Below are 18,554 nucleotides of genomic sequence, written 5' to 3'. Positions count from 1 at the left end.
AGAGATTAAGAGCTTCAGGTCATTGCACGCTGGCAAGTCGAAATTTTGACGCAGCTTACTAATAATGGCTTCTAAGTTATATTGTATCTTTAGCAATATCATAAATGGTTTCAGATCTTTTCTGGAACTGAGGGAGCCAAATAAGCACATTTTAATAAAAACAATTAATATAATTTAAATCACTCCTTCCAACTCAGTCCTGTAGAAGGTGGGCTTTCCAACTGTTGACTTGGGCGTGGTCTCTCAAAGTCATCACTAACGTCCTCTGGGACCTACACTCCCTACCCTCATGTGTGTCCCCCAAAGGTCCCCAAGTGCAGAGCCAGGATGCCTGGGTTCTGTTGGACCACACTGGCCTCATCCCCATGGTCCTTCCTGCCTGGGGGTCCCCCAGTGTTTTGTCATTGCCCCTCTGACCCTTTTTTGTGGCATCAGCGGTCCATTAACATAATAGGAAAGACCTGGAGTTCTCACCAGTGAGAAGATGGTTCTCACGGCCGCTTCCTGGGGACAGCAGCCTTGTCTGTCCTGCTAGAGATTCAGGGGCACACACCCATATTTGCGGAAGGTTTAAGCACAGATTGAAAGAAAGGACAAAACTGACCAGTGATACTGCTGACCTATTCCCTGACAAATTAACCCAGTTCGGACTTCATCCATCCACAAAGATGTCCTCAGTGGCTGACCGAGGCAGGTAGCTCACAGGCAGGCCAAGGAAGTGTAAGGGAAGGGAGGAGGCACCTGCCTGGGACCCCAAGGCCGGTTGGGAAACCCTGAGGGGGCCTCAGTCCCGATGGCCACTGGGTGACCTGCGGAGGGCTGTGCTCTCCGGCCATGGGGTGCTCTTTCAGATTGATGGCAGTGACTTAAATGAAATATTTATAAAACCCAATTTACTTTAAATGGGTGAATATCGCCTCGTAGTTTTACGTTTTGTTCCCCTCCGTCTTGTTTCACCGGATCGTGGGAGGACGTGTCAGTCCGGTGGTGACAGGTAGATCCGGCTGAGGTTGGGATTAGGTGTGACGTTGTTTCTTCCTCAGGTTGCCTGTCATTCAGGTAAGAATTGGCCTTTCAATATGAAAGAGACAAATCCTGAATGTTTTCAAAATCGCAGTGAAGGGGAGGGTAGATAGCTCAGTGGTGGCACACATGCTTAGCCTGCACGAGGTCTGGGTTCAATCCCCAGTCGCTCCATTAAAATAAAAAATGGACTTCTCCAAAAACAAGTGAAAAGAGATTCCTCAGGTGACCAAAACTGAAAAACAAAGCAAAACACTATTTGAGGGGAAGGATATAGCGCAGTGGTAGAGCGTGTGCCTAACCTGCACGAGGTCCTGGGGTCCATCCCCAGTAACACCATTAAGAAATCAAGCAATCAATCAATCTGTCAATCTAATTGCCTTCCTCCAACCCCTCCCCCCCAAAAAAAAACCGTGGTGAAGAGTGCCTGTTGTTTAGTGGGCTCCGTGCTGGGTACACAGCCCCCCAGCTGAAGCCTGCCACGTGGCAGGCCTGGTGCTCAGCCCTCCCTGGACCCCTGCCCCTTGATGCCCGCACCTCGGGAGGGGCCATCTGTGGTTTCATTTCTCCTCTGCTGTTTCTAGGGCCTGGACTTCGCCGGATTCACAGCACACATGTTCGTTGGGATTTGCTTCGTTCTCTCGTTCTCCTTTCCGCTCCTCAGGCTCCTCTACTGGAATGAAAAGCTTTATAACAAGGAGCCCAGTGAGATTGTTGGTGAGTGGAAGTGCCTCCTCCCATAGCCTCAGAGTTTACTGCCACAATATACATATATATATATTTCCCCCCACCCCGGGGGGAGTTGCCACAGAAAGGCAGGAGGTTAATCACATATACGACCTCAGCGAAGTGTCGGTAGCTGGGACACCGCGCACTCAGTGTGCCCCCGTCTGCCTCTGGCATGCAGGGAGCTTTCAGGGGCTTTAAACCCGTGAGCTGTGCCCCTCTGGTGTTCTAGAGCGTGCAGTGTGGGAAGCAGTGGCCACCGCTCAGTTTGCACGTCGTGACACGTTAAACCACGTGTACACACCACAAACCACGTGGCTTGTAGACAGACCGCAGTGCTCTAATATGTCGTGGTTTGAGTCCAAATGTGATTACACAAATGGCAACACAGTCCAGCACAGGGGATAAAACACCGTGTTCATCAAGGTCGTTTTGGTGACACTGTGCTGGACACCAGAAATTGACACGTTGTAACTGACTATACTTCAATTAAAAAAAAAAAAAGAGAGATCGTTCTGGTGCGACAGTGACCAGGAGGGAGAGGGCTCATGGCCATCTCATGGTTTTACATTTTCTTCACTTAAAAGTTTTAGTACATGTTTTTTATTGAGAACATTGCTGATCAGTTTATATTAAAAGCAGTAGGTTACTTGGGAAGCAGCCAGCCTCTGCTTAGCCGGGCCCTGCACAGGTTGCCCAGGTAACGGGGCCCACTGGGGTCCAGGAGTGGAGTGATGAGGGTGGGAACCTCTCCCTCATGTGGTTCGTGGTGACTTCACAGAGCTTTTATAGGTTGTGTGTTCGCCTCCCTCATCCTGTGTTACTCTTCTGACCTCTGACTTCAGTCTTCCTGATCTTTATTCATTTCCATGTAAATAGCTGGGAATCTGTGTGTTCCCACCAGCCCTCCTGCTCATCAGATGGAGCTGACACAAGGCAGATCTGCCTTTCTTTCCTGCGTGACTTTTGTATTCAGAATTTGACTCTCTTTGTTCTAGTTTCTCAAGAGTCATCTATGTTAAACAAGCGTATTCTTAACAGAATTTAGTCATCCATCTCTACCAAAGAAACGGGATGATAAGCAGAAATTTCTCTTTCAGGCAATATTTATTGATTGCACACACACACAAAAACTGGAGTGTTCTTGTGGATTTAAAAATGGTTCTTTATATGCAGTCAGGCAACAAGAAATTCCTTGGTGGCCACTTGGCCCAGCTCTGAGTGAAGGAGATGTAGGTGCAAGACAAGCCGGCAGCTTCCTGTGCACGGCTGCTCAAGGGGAGCCCAGTGCTGGGGGCTGGAGGGAACGGGGAACACAGACACAGGTGCTGGGGGCCAAACAGGACAGTCCTTTCAGCAGCAGGGCCACGGAAGCTTCCTGCCATGTAGCATAGTTTACTTTATTTAGGAAGAATGTGTTTTCTTGACAGCATTGATAATTCTTCATTCTAGTGGTCTACAGAGCAGGTTACGTGGATTTCTTGAGAAAAAATACTCCTCTATCTTCTTAAGCTTTATAATGGAGGGGACACCTTCAAATAATCCCATTATTTCTCTGTTTTGAAGAAAACTTTAATCAATGTTTGTTTAAAATAATAGTTCTTTCAGTGAGATATCTTGATCCACTTCTGTCATTGCCCAGTGTATTAGTTTGTGCTAGCTGTTGTAACAAAGTACCGCAGACTGGGTGGCTTAATCGACAGATGGTTTATTTCTGTACATGTTAACGTGTCTTAATAAGCCACCATAGGTGGCCTATTTTCTCACAGTTCTGGAGGCTGGAAATCCAAAGTCATGGATTGGTTGGCTGTGAGGAAGGATGTGTTCCAGGCCTCTCTCCTTGGCTTCTAGATGACCATATTCCTATTCACATGGCACTCGCTCATGTGTGTGTCCGTGTCCACATTTCCCCCATTTATAAGGACACCAGTCATTTTGGATTTGAGGCCATACTAATGACTTCCTCTTAACTAACTACATCTGCAATGACCTCATTTTCAAGTCAGGTCACATTCTGAGGTCCTGGGGGCTAGGACTTCAACATACGAATTTTGGAGAGACAGAATTCAGCCCACAGCAACCAGTTAGAGGTGTTCAAGACGTTTTATCATCACTTAGTATATGTAAAGTGAGATAACTGAATACTTGGAGAGCTAGGAATACTGCTCCATCGCACTGGCTAATCTGTCTCTTAAAGCTTGTGTGGGCACAGCAGCACCTCTCCCCAGCCTCCCCCAACCTCCATGGTGATCACAGTGACCCAGGAATACTTGTTATATATGCAGATGACGAGGTCCACCCCTGGGAATTCTGTGCTGTGAATAAGCTCTTCTGGAGAGTTATCTTGAGATGAGTTTGGATATACAGAAAACAAATCTGCATAGTAGACTCCTCTGCTCTTCCTGAGTAAGGAGGTGAGAAAAGCTTTGAGTGATGTGGGAGGGGATGGTTGGGACCTGGATAATGCTGAAACCCTCCAGCAACGCCAGGACAGGCTGTAAGTCAACACAGAGGGAGCAGTGCAGAGGCAGGGAAATTACTCTGGGCCACTGTTGGGTATAGGGGCCTCCAATTTGGGGATGCTTGATGTAACTACACATTCCCAAGCCCTACTCCAAACCCTATCCCTACTCCAAACCTATCCCAGAGATTTGGTTTCAAAAGGTCTGTGGTGGCATCCAGAGTGTTAGAATAGGCTTGGTTACCCTGCAGTTAAAAACTAGCTCTGAAATCTCAGTGGCCTCGTGCCCATTGTGGGCTGGCAGCACCCTGCTCATCAGCAGTTCTCAGAGCCCTGAGCTGCTGGTTGTCATGCAGAGACGACCACATGTTCCACGCCACCAATGACTGATGCAGCTCATCACCACTGTCACTAGGCCCCCAGTGGCAGGGTCCAGGATGAGTCAGCCTGCTAAGTGATAAGAACGGGAGAGATTTTGGTTTATTTTTTTGAAAAGCACAAATAACAGAGTCTGCCCCTCTGGTCACCAAATACCAGCTCATCTGCTTCTTGCTACTGTTTTGCACAGAATTTTTGTATGTGCACGTTAGGGTTTTTGCACAGAATTTTTGTATGTGCACGTTAGGGATATTGATCTGTAGTTTCCTCTCTTGAAATGTCTTGTCTTTGTTGTCCTGAAAGGATGAGTATAGAAATATATTCTTCTCTTTAAATTTTTGGAAGAAATGGTGTAAAATTGCTACTACTTTTTCTACTCTCTCTTTCTGTCTCTTCCTTTCTTCCCTCCTTCCTCCCAAGTGATTTTTTTTATTAATTTTTTTTTATTTTGTGGGGAGGAGGTAATTAGGTTTATTTATTTTTAGAGGAGGTACTGGGGATTGAACCCAGGACCTTGTGCATGCTAAGCATGTGCTCTACCACTTGAGCTACACCCTCTCTCCCCAAAGAGGTTTTTAACTACACATTCAAAATCCTTATAGATATAGGGCTATTAACGTTATCTATTTCTTTTTGAGTGATCACTGGTGGCTTACGTCTCAAGGAATTTGTCCATTTTATCTCAGTTTTTGAAATAATTATTCTAAAGTCATTCATAGTAGTTTCGCATTATCCTTTTAATGGTTACAGAATTTTTTACATTGAAGTATAGTTGATTTACAATATTGTTAGTTTCAAGTGTACAGCAAAGTGATTCAGTTATATATATATATTTCAGATTATTTTCATTATAGGTTATTGTAAGATATTGAATATAGTTCCCTGTGTTATATAGTAAATCCTTGTTTCTTATCTATTTTATATAAAGTATTTTGTTATCTGTTAATCTTGTACTCCTAACTTATCCCTCCCTTCTCCCGCTATGGTAACCATACATTTGTTTTCTTTGAGTCTGTTTCTGTTTTGCACATAGATTTATTTGTATTATTTTTCAAATTCCACATGTAAGTGACACCTAGTATTTGTCTTTCTCTATCTGAGTTACTTCACTTAGTATGATGTCTAGGTTCATCTGTGCTACTGCAATGTCAATATTTCATTCGGTTTTACGACTGAGTAATATTCCACAGAACTGAAGCACGAGATTCACGTCTGGCGCCTGACCGCACAGCGCATCAGCCCTGCCAGCTGTGAGGAGACCGCGGTTCGAGGCTTGCTCCTGGAGAAGGTGCTGGCACTGGAGCGCCTGCTGGCCCGGAGGCTGCACAGCTTCCACAGGTACCACACTGGGCCCTGCTCACACCACTCTTGGTTTAGCAGCAGTTCTCATCTTTACCAGGAGCCCCAGTTTAAGGATGAGAAAACTGAGGCTTAGAGAATTTGAGCAGTTTGCCCAGGGTTATACATCTGGGAAAGTGTGATGTCAGGGTAACTACTGCCCACCACGCCTCCACACCTAACACTTGTTGCACAACAAGAATCCAAAACAATTAATATAACAAAGAAATCTAACAAAATATTCTCTAAGTAGGTGATTTCCAGGGAGCTCAAAATGTTACTGAAGTCAGGTTCCTGTGGCTGATGCCCCATGAGGCCAAACAAGCCGAAACATCGGAGTTTGGAGCAGAGGAAGGTTTACTGCAGGGCCGATCAAGGAGGACGGGATGGCTCATACCCAGAAAACCCCACAAACTCCTCAAAGGGTTTCAGCAAAGCATTTTTAAAGGCCAGGGAGGGAGGGGCGTCCTAGGGTAGGTGATCAGCTCCTGCACAATTCTCTGATTGGGTGATGGTGAGGTAAAAGGGCGGTCAACCCTATGGTGCCCTGGGCACCAAGAGGTCTGGGGGCCACATTCTCTCCATTAGCAAGTAGTTAATTGCTTCCCTTTGGTGGTGGTTTTTAGCATCTGAAACACTCAGGAAACATACAGGAGATACTGTTATCAGGGAGGAGCTGCAGCAGAGGACATGGGGGAGGGGTCTGTCCCTGGAAGGCCCCCCAGGGTCCTGCTCAGTTACTGAAGAATACCTAAGTCCTATTCAATTAATTTCTGGGCATTTGTTTTTAATCAAAGTTGAGATGTAAAGGTTAACAATAAGACGTCCTTCCTTGGATGAGGTGCTGAGTTCCAACCTGTCTTCACTCTGGAAGCACTAACAGGAAAAGCAAGAGCTGTTGCAGTTTGCTGAAACCAACCCTGTGTTCCCAGAGAGCCGGCAAACAGACTGAGGATGGGAGCTGGGCACAGAACCGGCACCAACCCCGAGGGTCATCCAGTGAGGCTGCAGTCTGCTCTGATCGTGGGGAGAGAAGGCCGCAGGCTAGTGTGTGGGACTCGCTGTGTCCAGACACACAGCCCAGGACAAAGCCCTGCCTCGCATCCTCGGCTCCATCCCAGCCCAGGCCCTGCCTCTACCCTGTGATGCTGGAGAAGCAGGACCTGTTACCCTCAGGCTACGGGAAGGCCCTGAGTTGCAGGCTGGGGACAGAGTGACCACCTTCGACAACAGGAATAGGTACCAAAAGGAAAAGCTTTGTAACTTGAAGATGCAGGAGGAAATTGCAACGAATGTATTTACTCTACTGACTTTCAAGTTTCGGGGAGCTCTGTCTGGCATGGATGTCGTCAGTGTATCTCACGGTTACAAATGGGGAGAAAGCTGTGGGCTCGGAGATGCGCCAAGTTTCCATCAGCTCATCCTGTGTTGATAACAGAAAGGGAAACGGAGGCCTGCAGGGGGTAGTGGCTTCGTAAGGCCACTCAGTCACTGAGGAGCAGAACGGACTGAGGGCGATCTGAAGCAAGTGCTCTGCAGGTCTTGTTTCTACATTTTATTCTAAAAAGTTGTCCTGGGAGCCACTCATTTGGGTCCGCTGTGATTTCCTGTAGGGTCTGCACTGGCTGCCTGGTCAACCTCCTTTGATACTTACAACTTGTGAGTGTTCATTAAAGCTAAATTCTCCAACATGCAGCTTCTTTTTCCTAATTGGTCACAGAGAAAATAAAGCAGAGAAAGAAGATGTGCTGATAGGGAAGATTAAAAGGAAAGGGAGGTTGGAACAAACAGATGTGGCTGAAATGGAAACTGAGATGGGCGGGCGCCATGACAAGAGCTGGAAGGAAGCTGAATTCCAAATGAAAAAAAAAATCACCACTAGAGCAAGTAGCATTCCTGTTCCTGTTTTTTCCCTTTAGATAAATTGTAAATGTAACATGTCCTCATTTTGAAAAAAAAAGTAGAGAAGTAGAAAGTGAAGAGATGAAAACCAAGCTGGCTTCCTGTCATCCCCCCCCGTTCCCATTTTGGCCGATGTGCTTCTGACATTTCTGCGGTGCCAGCAGGTGCTGCTGCGGCCTGGGCTCCTCCCTGCCCTCCAGACTTCCAGCCCTTGGGCGTCTGCCTGCTCCTGTTCCAGAGATAAATTCCTGATGGGTGTCTGCCTCGGCAGGATGAACAGCCCTGGGAAGCGGCTAGTCTCACTGTGGCTCAGGCTGACCTGCCTCAGCCCGCGGCTCCTCCTTGTCAGTCACACATCCCACTGTCTTGCTTGTGCCAGCCCGTCGCCATCTTACTGGAGTCGTAAATCCATGATCCTCCATATACCAAGCCCCCTGCCTCACTGACAGCCAACCAAACATCTGTTCCCCCGTCCCTCTGTGTTCACAGTCCCTTCCTCAATAAAAGACCCTGCATGTTCTTCCCAGTGGCCACGCAGGCACCTCTTGTCTGTGTGGCCCGCTGTTGCCAGTAGCAGCGAACCTATTAAATTTTTCCTTTGTTCTTAAACGTCTCTTGGTTTCTGGTAAATTGTTTTGCCACCTGCAATGCCGGCCTGCCACGTGTCCCCCAGCAGTTTCCTGTGCTGAGTTCACATATTCCTCCTTAAGCATTCCCGTCATTTCTGGTATTCTTTTCCTTTGGGAGTGTAGAGTGAGCATCCTTCCCAGTCCACGAACACAGCTCCATCAGGCACCTTGCACAGCAAGACCTGCCCCGCTCCCTGGCCGCACTTGCATCACATGATGGATGGTACCCTGGCCGGGTCCCCTGCCAACTGCCACCCTGCTGACCTTGCCGCTCCACATCACCAGGAAAATGATGAGTCTGCCCTTTTGTCTTTCAGACAGATCTCACAGGAAGATAAAAATTGGGAGACCAATATCCAGGAGCTACAAAAAAAGGTATCGTGGTTTCTTTTCTCGGGGATTTCTGACCCGCCTCTTGAAGAACTGTGTAGATTTCTTTTTCTTTGCTTCACATGAAGCTGCAACAGAAAGTCATCTCCCTTTTTCCTCCTGTAGTTGTACACAAGACATAAGTTATTTAGGAGTTAATGGGGGGGTGCGTTTTCCAGACATGGTAGGCGTATTTTGTCCAGAAATTGAGAAGTTAAGCTTTTTATGTTCCCTTTAAGACAGGGCAGCCCTTTCTGTGGTAATGTGGCATCAGGGAAGGCTGGCCAATGCCTGCGGCTCTCACCCTCCCTGACCTGGAAAGGCAGGCCCTGCGGTTCCTCTAGTGCAGGTGAGGGGAGGCAGGCTGAGACAGGCGGGTGTGCTGCTGGGGATGGGACGCCTTTTGGGGCAGAGGTGGGGTGAGTGTGTTCTGTTGAGTGGCTCTGACTTTGAGGGGGCAAAGCTGATTTGGGGTCATTTTGTTCATTTTCCTGCCTTGGTGGAATTTCTCAACCCATGTGAGGACACACAGTGTCCCTCTCCCAGCCAAGACAGCTCTGCTGAAGATCTGCCAGAAGTCATTTGTATCTTTGGGAAATTTCAAATCCAGGTAGTTTATTTCCTAGAGAGAGATTGTGACTAAAGGCAGGTTCGTGTGCCCGCTGCACCATGAGGCCAAACAAACTGTAACATAAGTTTGGAGCAGAGAAAGGTTTATTGCAGGACCAAGAAAGGAAAACCCCGAACTCCCCAGAGGGTTTCAACAAAACATATTTAAAGGCCAGGTGAAGGGCGGGGAGGTCACAGGTATGTGGTCAGCTTGTGCACAATTCTCTGACTTGTTAATGTGGAGGGAACAGGGTGGTCAATGCTCTGATCCCCTAGGTGCCAGGAGGTCTGGGGGCCACATGCTTTCAATCATCAAGCAGTTAATGTCTTCCCTTTGGTGCTGATTTTAAGCATCTGAAACACTCAGGAAACATACATGAGATCCTGTTACCTGGGTGCTTCAGAGAGGAGCTGCAGCAGAGGATACAGGGGAGGGGTCTGCCCGGGAAGGCCCCACAGGGTCCTGCTCAGTTACAAGACTGCATACCCACTCTCTATGATGGGAATGTTTTGCCCTTCGCTAAAGGAAATTTAGACACTAGGGATCCTAGTAGGTAACAGGTTCATTGTGTCCCTCCTCTCAATCTCTGTCCCACTCAGATGGTTAAAGTTAGGGAAGATGGGTGTGGCTCTGACATTTGTCTGGGTCTCAGGTTTAGACAGACCCTGCCCACCCTTCTAGACCATAGTTTGGGCTGTGAGTTAGGGAAGAGGCTGCATACTTCTCTGGGTACTCGGTGGACAAGGGTCAGGGAGAGGCGGAAACGAGAAGCAAGGATCTGACTTCTCACTGTGATGGCCCGTGGTAACCAAAGGAGAAAAATCTGACAGACACCCAAAAATACCAATAAGACAAACTTTGGATCATCTGATACCAGCTGAGCGACACTGAAATACTCCTTGTCCTGCCTGCCCTCCACTTCCAGTCCTGGAGGGGTCCGCGGTCCTGCCCAGTTTCTATGGTTGACCTGGCTGCAGGGAAGGCTTGCAGTGCCTCCCCTCACCCCCAGTGAGGTGCCCTGTGCCTTTCCTCCTAATTCTCCGTCACAGACTCATCTGGCAAAGTTGGCCTTCGTTGGAAGGTGGGCGGGGGAAGGGGAAGATGAGTCGGGGCTGGCCAAGCCACGAGCCTTGGTAGTGGGTGGGGAAGGGGGACAGGTGCTTGGGAGGCAGCCCCATGTCCTGTGAGCAGGGGACCAGGGGCTGCAGCCAGAGCCTCTGTGACCCAGAATGATATGCTTGTGGTTTTTATGGAAGCAGCTCTAACTGTGTGACCAAAGAGACCAGGAGAGAAAGTCTGTCCCCATCTCTGTCAGTCTGTATGTATACCCACGCCCAGGCTCGTGTCCCTGTCTATATCTTACCCATCTCTCTGTCTCTGTCTCTGTTTGTACATCTGTATCTTCATCTATACCCATATCTTACCCATATCTCTGTCTCTGTCAATATCTACCTATACCCATTTCTTTAGCTAGATCTATATTTATAGCTTTATCTATCTACTCACATAGACCTAGATATCTTAGACAGAGAGCGACAGACAAGTGTGCTGGTGGGACCACACTTAAGAAAGGACACAGTGCACAGTGAGCGTGACTCGCACAGGGTCCCGGTTAGTGGGGCAGGACGACCCTGTGCCCTGTGTACGTGTGTGTTGGGTCCTCCCTCCCTGCCCCAGCCCCACACAGCTGTGGCCTTCAGAGCACAGCACCTTTTGGGGACCTTGCCCTGTCTTGCCCTGTGGCTCAGGTCCCCTAGAAGGAGGTCTGTGACTCTGAGGTTAATGGAGATGCTGCAGAGCGCCTCCCCTTGGCTCCTGAATGCCTGGGGCAGGATCCCATGGGTGTCAGCTGGTAATCAGGGGGCTACTAAGTGCCTTCAATGGGAGTCATATTGCAAGAATATTTTAACCTCAGTGCTAGATAAGCAGGGACTTGCATAATAGAGGGAAAGTTGAACTAAAAGGCAGTGAGCACATAGGACCTGTGGAAATACATGTGTCTTAAAGGGCCAGGTCCCTGGAGCTTATGTGCTGGCTCCACAGTGGCTTTGCCAGTATCTCATCTAATGCTGGCAGCGGAGCTGGGAACAGCTTGGCATCTCTGTGTCACGCTGAAAATCTCTTTAGTCAGGTGTCTTACAAAAGGATTGTGCTACTGTATTATTGTGTTTATTTTTCATGAAGATTTTGAATGCTGTGATCTTGAATCTTTGTTTCCCTTGTAATGCATTGTCTTACCTTCTTTTCAAGTTCAAGGTGCTTTACTTTGTATCATAAGGAGGAATTTGTAGTGATTCAAGTCATGGAGGCTGGTGGGCCCACTGCAGGAATCAGGCCATACTGACTGAGCTGTTTTCCTCTCTCACAGCACAGAATATCAGACAGGACTCTGCTCGCCAAATGCCTGATGGTGTTGGGACTTGTTATTTGCATGTGCTTTCTGAACTCATTTGTCCCTGGTGTTCATCTCGATCTCGGTGAGTTTGATTTTTTGAATTAGCTTTTCATGATAGGCTATCACAGTCTGGAAGGGAAGGTTTCAAAGCTTGTTCCCAAACACCGGCGAGGGGGACTGAGATGGAGCTTGGCCAGCCTTTGAGGGAAGGTTTTCGGGAGGAGAGGGAGAGGGGAGGGGCTGGGGAGAGACAGATGAACCCCAGGACCATGCACCCTCAGCCCCTCCACAGTCTGACATTAGAAGGGATGGAGAACAGGGTGCGTAGTATCAGCTCAGTATCACACATAGACCAGTGTACCTGAGCATCGGAGCTTCAGACTGGTGCCTGAGAAGCGCCCCCAGAAGAGGCAAGAGGTCGTATCAGCAAGGCCATAGTCTTGCAGGTTTTGCAGCCCGGCCCAACAGTTAGATGAGAGACTACCAGTGAGAGGGCCGGAGAGACCGGTCGTGGTCTCTCTCCCTGCCCAGTGGTTTCCATTTTTCCCAGACAGCAGAACGCTGTTCTCCCACCTGCTTCTGTGGGTTTCCCCTCTCTTGCTCTCACTGGGCTGCGGCTTTCCCTTTGTACTTCCTCAAGGTCTAGGTTGCATGGCTCGTCCGCACCTGAGACATTGCCATCTTGCAGAATGAGCTCACTAGATATCTTATAAACCCCGGGACTTTTCAGTTCTCTATCAATTTTCATGTTTCTCAGATCTTTCTTATTGATGTAATAATTCTCTTAATTGGTGTCATTACTTTAAACTAAATAAAACCACTTCCAAAACCCGCCTCAGTTTAAACTATAGATTTATGAGAAAGTTAAATTGGGGGTGGTGTCAAAGAGTGTTTTCTGTGACCAAAATCTTTACTTATGATTTTCCTTCAAAATGAGCTCTGCTAAGATGTTTTAAATATCTTCTAATAAAAATTTGCTTTACTACAACATTTGAAGAATAGAACTTCTGTGGAAAACAAAGCCTCTTTGTAAAATAGATGGGTGATGTGGGCAGGCTTTAGTTATTCGAACCACAGCACTGCTCCTTTGGTTCTTGGCTGCCGCTATTAATCTTTAGAGTTCTAAAGATTAAACAAATACAACAGAATGTGTGTTCTGTGGGCAGAGGGGTTTCATCAGCTAATTCTTTAGGGTGTTCACACATTGTTTTGTTTCTAATTTGAGATTCTACTTTAAAAGGACAGATCATGCATTTAAAAAAATTTTTAGTTTTTAAAGTAAAAAATATATAGGAGTTTGCATGCAATTTTGTTAGCATTTGGCAGTGGTCTTAGTATAAATAACAATACTTTCAAAATTTAAAGTCACATCTTTAACCATATGGACTTTTAAAAATCTTGATTACTATGAAATTTTAAATTTTAGCCTAAGAATTCTTTGCTTTTTACTAAGATGTTGCATCCCTTTTGTGTGGTTGCTGCGTCAGGGATTGAGGAGTGTATTTCATTTCTGCTTTTAAATCTTGTGTTTTCAGTTAGTATTGTGTACAAATGATTTTATATGGGGATTCTGGAATACATAATCTGTATATTTGCATTTTCACCATGATAGGAAAGAATTAGGTTATAAAGGAGAAAAATTTGATTAGCATATCTTTAATGGATTCTCATCAAATTCATAGTGTTGTGAATTTTAACAAAGATGTAGAGTTAACATAACTGCCACTACAATCAAAATACAGAATAGTTCCATCATGTCGCCCCAAATTTCTTTGTGTTATTCTTTTGTAATCAACTTCTGCCTTAATCCTGTGACTCCAATCTGTTCTCCATCATTATAGTTTTGTCCTTTGGAGAAGGTCATATCCACAGAATCAGACTGTCTGCAGCCTTTGGGACTGGCTTCCCTCGGTCAGCATAATGCCTTTCAGATTCATCTAAGTTGTCGTGTGTATCAGTAGTTCATTCTTTTTGTTGCTGAGTAGTCTTCCATGGTATGAGTGAACCACAGTTTGTTTATCCATTCACCCATTGAAGGACGTTTTGGGTAGTTTCTGTTTTTGGTGGTTGTATGTTACCAAATTGAAACTCGTTCTGCTGGCTGCAAGACAGGCCAATAAATCAGGAGACCAGGTGTTGGGGCAAGGAATAGTGACTTTATTCAGAAAGCTGGCAGACCGAGAGGATGGCACACTAATTAACGTCTTTGAGAACCATCCTCCCCCAATCAGAATACAGGCTCCTTTTATATAAAAAAAGGGGGGGGGGCTTGCAAACTTCTTGGTGTAGGAATTCTTTGTTCTTGCAGCTGTCCACGAGGGCCAGGTCATGGAGCTCCTGCAAAACCTCCAACAAAAAATGTTACTCTCTATTCTGCAACTTGTTATCTTTACGTAAGCGCAGAGCTAGCAAGACCAAGCTTAGGAAACAGGGCACAGGGTTAAAGCTAAAGGAACAGATCTAATGTGGAGTCAGATTTGTTCTTTTCTATTACAACTTGAGCTACTCCAAACATTCATGTGCAGGGTTCTGTATGAACCTAAGTTTTTGTTCACTCTTAGGAGTCCCACTCCTAAGAGTGGGACTGCTGGGTCATATGCAGAGTGTATGTTTAGCTTTCAAAGAATTTGCTACACTGTTATCCAGAGTGACTGTAGCACTTTGCACTTACACAGTAGGTAGGAAATTCCAGCAGCTCCACATCCTCACCAGCACTTGGCATGATTAGACTATACCTCTTTTTTTTTTTTTTTGAAATTCCTTTTTTTTTTTAATTGAAGTATAGTCAGTTTACAATGTTGTGTCAATTTCTGGTATACAGCATAGTGATTCAGTTTAAATATATACACACACACACACACACACACATTCCTTTTCATACTCTTTTTTTATTATAGGCTATTATAAGGTATTGAATATAGCTCCCTGTGCTATGTAGTAGGACCTTATTGTTTACCTGATTTTTATATAGTAGTTAGTATCTGCAAATCCCAATCTCCCAGTTTATCCCTCCTCCCTCCCCTTTCCCCTTTGGTTACCACAAGTTTCTTTTTTATGTCTGTGAGTCTGTTCCTGTTTTGTAAGTAAGTTCATTTGTCTCATTTTTTGAAGATTCCACATATAAATGATGTGGTATTTTTCTTTCTCTTTCTGGCTCATTTCACTTAGTATGATGATCCTGGGTACATCCATGTTGCCGCAAATGGCGTTATTCTTTTTTATGGCTGAGTAATATTTCATCGTATAAATATACCACAGTTTCTTTATCCAGTCATCTGTCCATGGACCTTTAGGCTGCTTCCATCTTGGGTATTGTAAATAGTGCTGCTGTGAACATCAGGGTGCATATATCTTTTCAAATTAGAGTTTCCTCTGGATATATGCCCAGGATAGGGATTGCTGGATCATATGTTAAGTCTAATTTTAGTTTTTTAAGGAATCTCCATACTATTTTTCATAATGGCTGCACCAAACTGCATTCCCACCGACAATGTAGAAGCGTTCCCTTTTCTCCATCCCCTCTCCAGCAGTTATTATTTGTGGACTTTAAAATGATGGCCATTCTGAGTGATGTGAGGTGATACTTCATTGTGGTTTTGATTTGCATTTCTTTAATAGTGATATTGAGCATTTGTTCATGTGCCTATTGGCCATTTGTATGTCATCGCTGGAGGAATGTTTTAGGTCTTCTGCCCATTTTTTCATTGGATTCTTTCTTTATTTTTTGTCTTTGAGTTATGTGAGCTGTTTGTATATTCTGGAAATTAAGCCCTTGTCAGTCTCATCATTTGCAATTTTTTTTTCCCATTTTGTAGATTATCTTTTCATTTTGTGTATAGTTTTCTTTGCTGTGCTATTATAAGTTTAATTAGGTCCCATTTGTTTTTTATTTTTGCTTTTATTTCTATTGCCTGAGTAGACTGCCCTAGGAGAGCATTGCTAAGATTTATGTTAGAGAATGTTCTGCCTATGTTTTCTTCTAGTAGGTGGACTATGCCTTAAATGTAGAATTCACATGTTCATATAATCACTTGTTTACCTCTCTGCCCTGGTATGCTACCCTGCCCAGTTAGATTCACACATGATCCTAGTCTTCTAAGCTTTTCTCTACTCAGTTCCTTGTGTTAACACCTGACCCATTAGTAGATACAAGATACAGGTTTACAGAATACATAAACAAGCTTCTTATTGATTCTTTTTAAAATTGTACAGTCAGTTACAATGTGTCGATTTCTGGTGTACAGCACAATGTCCCAGTCATGCATATACATACACATATTCTTTTTCATTAAAAGTTATTAGAAGATATTGAACATAGTTGCCTGAGTTATACAGAAGAAAATTGTTTTTTTAATCTATGTTTATATTTAGTGGCTAACATTTGAAAATCTCAAACTCCTAAATTTATCCTTTCCCACATCCTTTCCCTGGTAACCATAAGATTTTTTACTATGTCTGCAAGTCTATTTCTGTTTTGTAGATGAGTTCAGAGTGACTTTTTTTTTTTAGATTACACATGTGAATGATATCATATGGTATTTTACTTTCTCCTTCTGCTTTACTTCACTTAGAATGACATTCTCCAGGAACATCCATGTTGCTGCAAGTGGCATTATGTTGTCATTTTTTATGGCTGAGTAGTATTCCATTGTATAAATATACCACATCTTCTTTATCCAGCCATCTATTGATGGACATTTAGGCTGTTTCCATGTCTTGGCTATTGTGAATAGTGCTACTATGAACATTGGGGTGCAGGTATCTTTTTGAAGTAGGGTTCCTTCTGGATATATGCCCAGGAGTGGGATTGCTGGGTCATATGGTAGGTATATTCCTAGTCTTTTGAGGAATCTCCATACTGTTTTCCACAGTGGCTGCACCAAACTGCATTCCCACCAGCAGTGTAGGAGGGTTCCCCTTTCTCCACAGCCTCTCCAGCATTTGTCATTTGTGGATTTTTGAATGACGGCCATTCTAACTGGTGTGAGGTGATACCTTATTGTAGTTTTGATTTGTGTTTCTCTGATAATTAGTGATACTGAGCATTTTTTCATGTGTCTACTGATCATTTGTATTTCTTCCTTGGAGAATTGCTTGTTTAGGTCTTCCGCCCATTTTTAGATGGGGTTGTTTGTTTTTTTCTTGTTAAGTCATATGAGCTGCTTATATATTCTGGAGATCAAGCCTTTGTCAGTTTCATCGTTTGCAAAAATTTTCTCTAATTCTGTAGGTTGTTTTGTTTTTCTTATGGTTTCCTTTGCTGTGCAGAACCTTGTAAGTTTAATTAGGTCCCATTTGTTTATTCTTGCTGTTATTTCTATTGCTTGGGTAGAGTGCCCTAGGAGAACATTTTTGAGATGTATGTCAGATAATATTTTGCCTGTATTTTCTTCTAGGAGGTTTATTGTATCTTGTCTTATGTTTAAGTCTTTGATCCATTTTGAGCTTATTTTTGTGTATGGTGTAAGGGAGTGTTCTGGCTTCATTGATTTACATGCTTCTGTCCAGTTTTCCCAACACCATTTGCTTTATCCAGTCATCTGTCAATGGACATTTAGGTTACTTCCATGTCTTGGCTATTGTAAATAGTGCTGCTATGAACATCAGGGTGCATATATCTTTTCAAATTAGAGTTTCCTCTGGATATATGCCCAGGATAGGGATTGCTGGATCACATAGTAAATCTAATTTTAGCTTTTTAAGGAATCTCCATACTGTTTTTCATAATGGCTGCACCAATCTACATTCCCACCAACAATGTAGAAGCGTTCCCTTTTCTCCATCCCCTCTCCAGCAGTTATTATTTGTGGACTTTAAAGATGGCCATTCTGAGTGATGTGAGGTGATACTTCATTGTGGTTTTGATTTGCATTTCTTTAATAGTGATATTGAGCATTTGTTCATGTGCCTATTGGCCATTTGTATGTCATCATTGGAGAACTGCTTGTTTAGGTCTTCTGCTCATTTTTGGACTGGGTTGTTGTTTTTTTGTTATTAAGTTCAATGAGCTTTTATATCTTCTGGAAATTAAACCTTTGTCAGTCTCATCATTTGCAAATATTTTCTCCCATTCCACAGGTTAACATTTTGTTCGGTTCATAGTTTCCTTTGTTGTGCAAGGCTTATAAGTTTAATTAGGTCCCATTTGTTAATTTTTGCTTATTTCTATTGCCTGGGTAGGCTGCCCTAGGAGAACGTTGCTAAGATTCTCATTATTGTGAGAATTTTGTATATTACTGATTCAGCCTGGATTGTCTAGAGAGCGAAGCCTGAAGCAAAGGCTTGTAGGGGTTCTTCACTGGGGAGTGTTATCCCAGGGAAGAGAAGTTGGAGACAGAGAGGCAGAATGGTGAGGCAGTGAGTCAAAAAAAGGCTGAATCATCATCTAGCCGCCATTATGAGCCACTGGTCACTCCATCCCATAGGACTGTCTGAGAAGACATAGGAAATATGTCTCTGGACTGTCCACGAGGCTGCGTGGGAAAAAGAGCGAGCGTTCACCCACTAGCACCCATCACCCATTGGTCCAAGTTCCTCCCCATGGAATGCCAACTTGCATGTGCATCCAGCTGATACATCCACGAAGGCCACCCAACAGGGGAGCCCCAGCTGGGAAGCAGTGTTGGTGGGTGGGTTCGAAGGCAGACTTGGTCAGGGTGCATCTGTAGGAGGGCACGTTTACACAGAGCTAGCCACTGCCACTGACTTCTGGTGAGTGACAGG

At 44.8% G+C, this 18,554-nt stretch overlaps 1 protein-coding gene across 1 annotated transcript in view; it reads left to right on the top strand.

Annotated features, from left to right (window-relative positions):
• LOC116285931 (P protein-like) overlaps positions 1 to 18,554 on the top strand; it is a 186,513-nt gene that overhangs the window by 82,137 nt on the left and 85,822 nt on the right. The window contains exons 15-18 of the mRNA XM_072940872.1: positions 1,608 to 1,740; positions 5,779 to 5,926; positions 8,775 to 8,832; positions 11,805 to 11,913. Of these exons, the coding sequence (XP_072796973.1) occupies positions 1,608 to 1,740; positions 5,779 to 5,926; positions 8,775 to 8,832; positions 11,805 to 11,913 (448 nt within the window). The remainder of the gene's footprint in view (positions 1 to 1,607; positions 1,741 to 5,778; positions 5,927 to 8,774; positions 8,833 to 11,804; positions 11,914 to 18,554) is intronic.

Source organism: Vicugna pacos, chromosome 17, assembly GCF_048564905.1.
Source record: "Vicugna pacos chromosome 17, VicPac4, whole genome shotgun sequence".
In the NCBI taxonomy this organism is placed as follows: domain Eukaryota; kingdom Metazoa; phylum Chordata; class Mammalia; order Artiodactyla; family Camelidae; genus Vicugna; species Vicugna pacos.
Note: the sequence above shows the minus strand (reverse complement) of the source record. Positions and strands in the feature narration are given on the sequence as shown.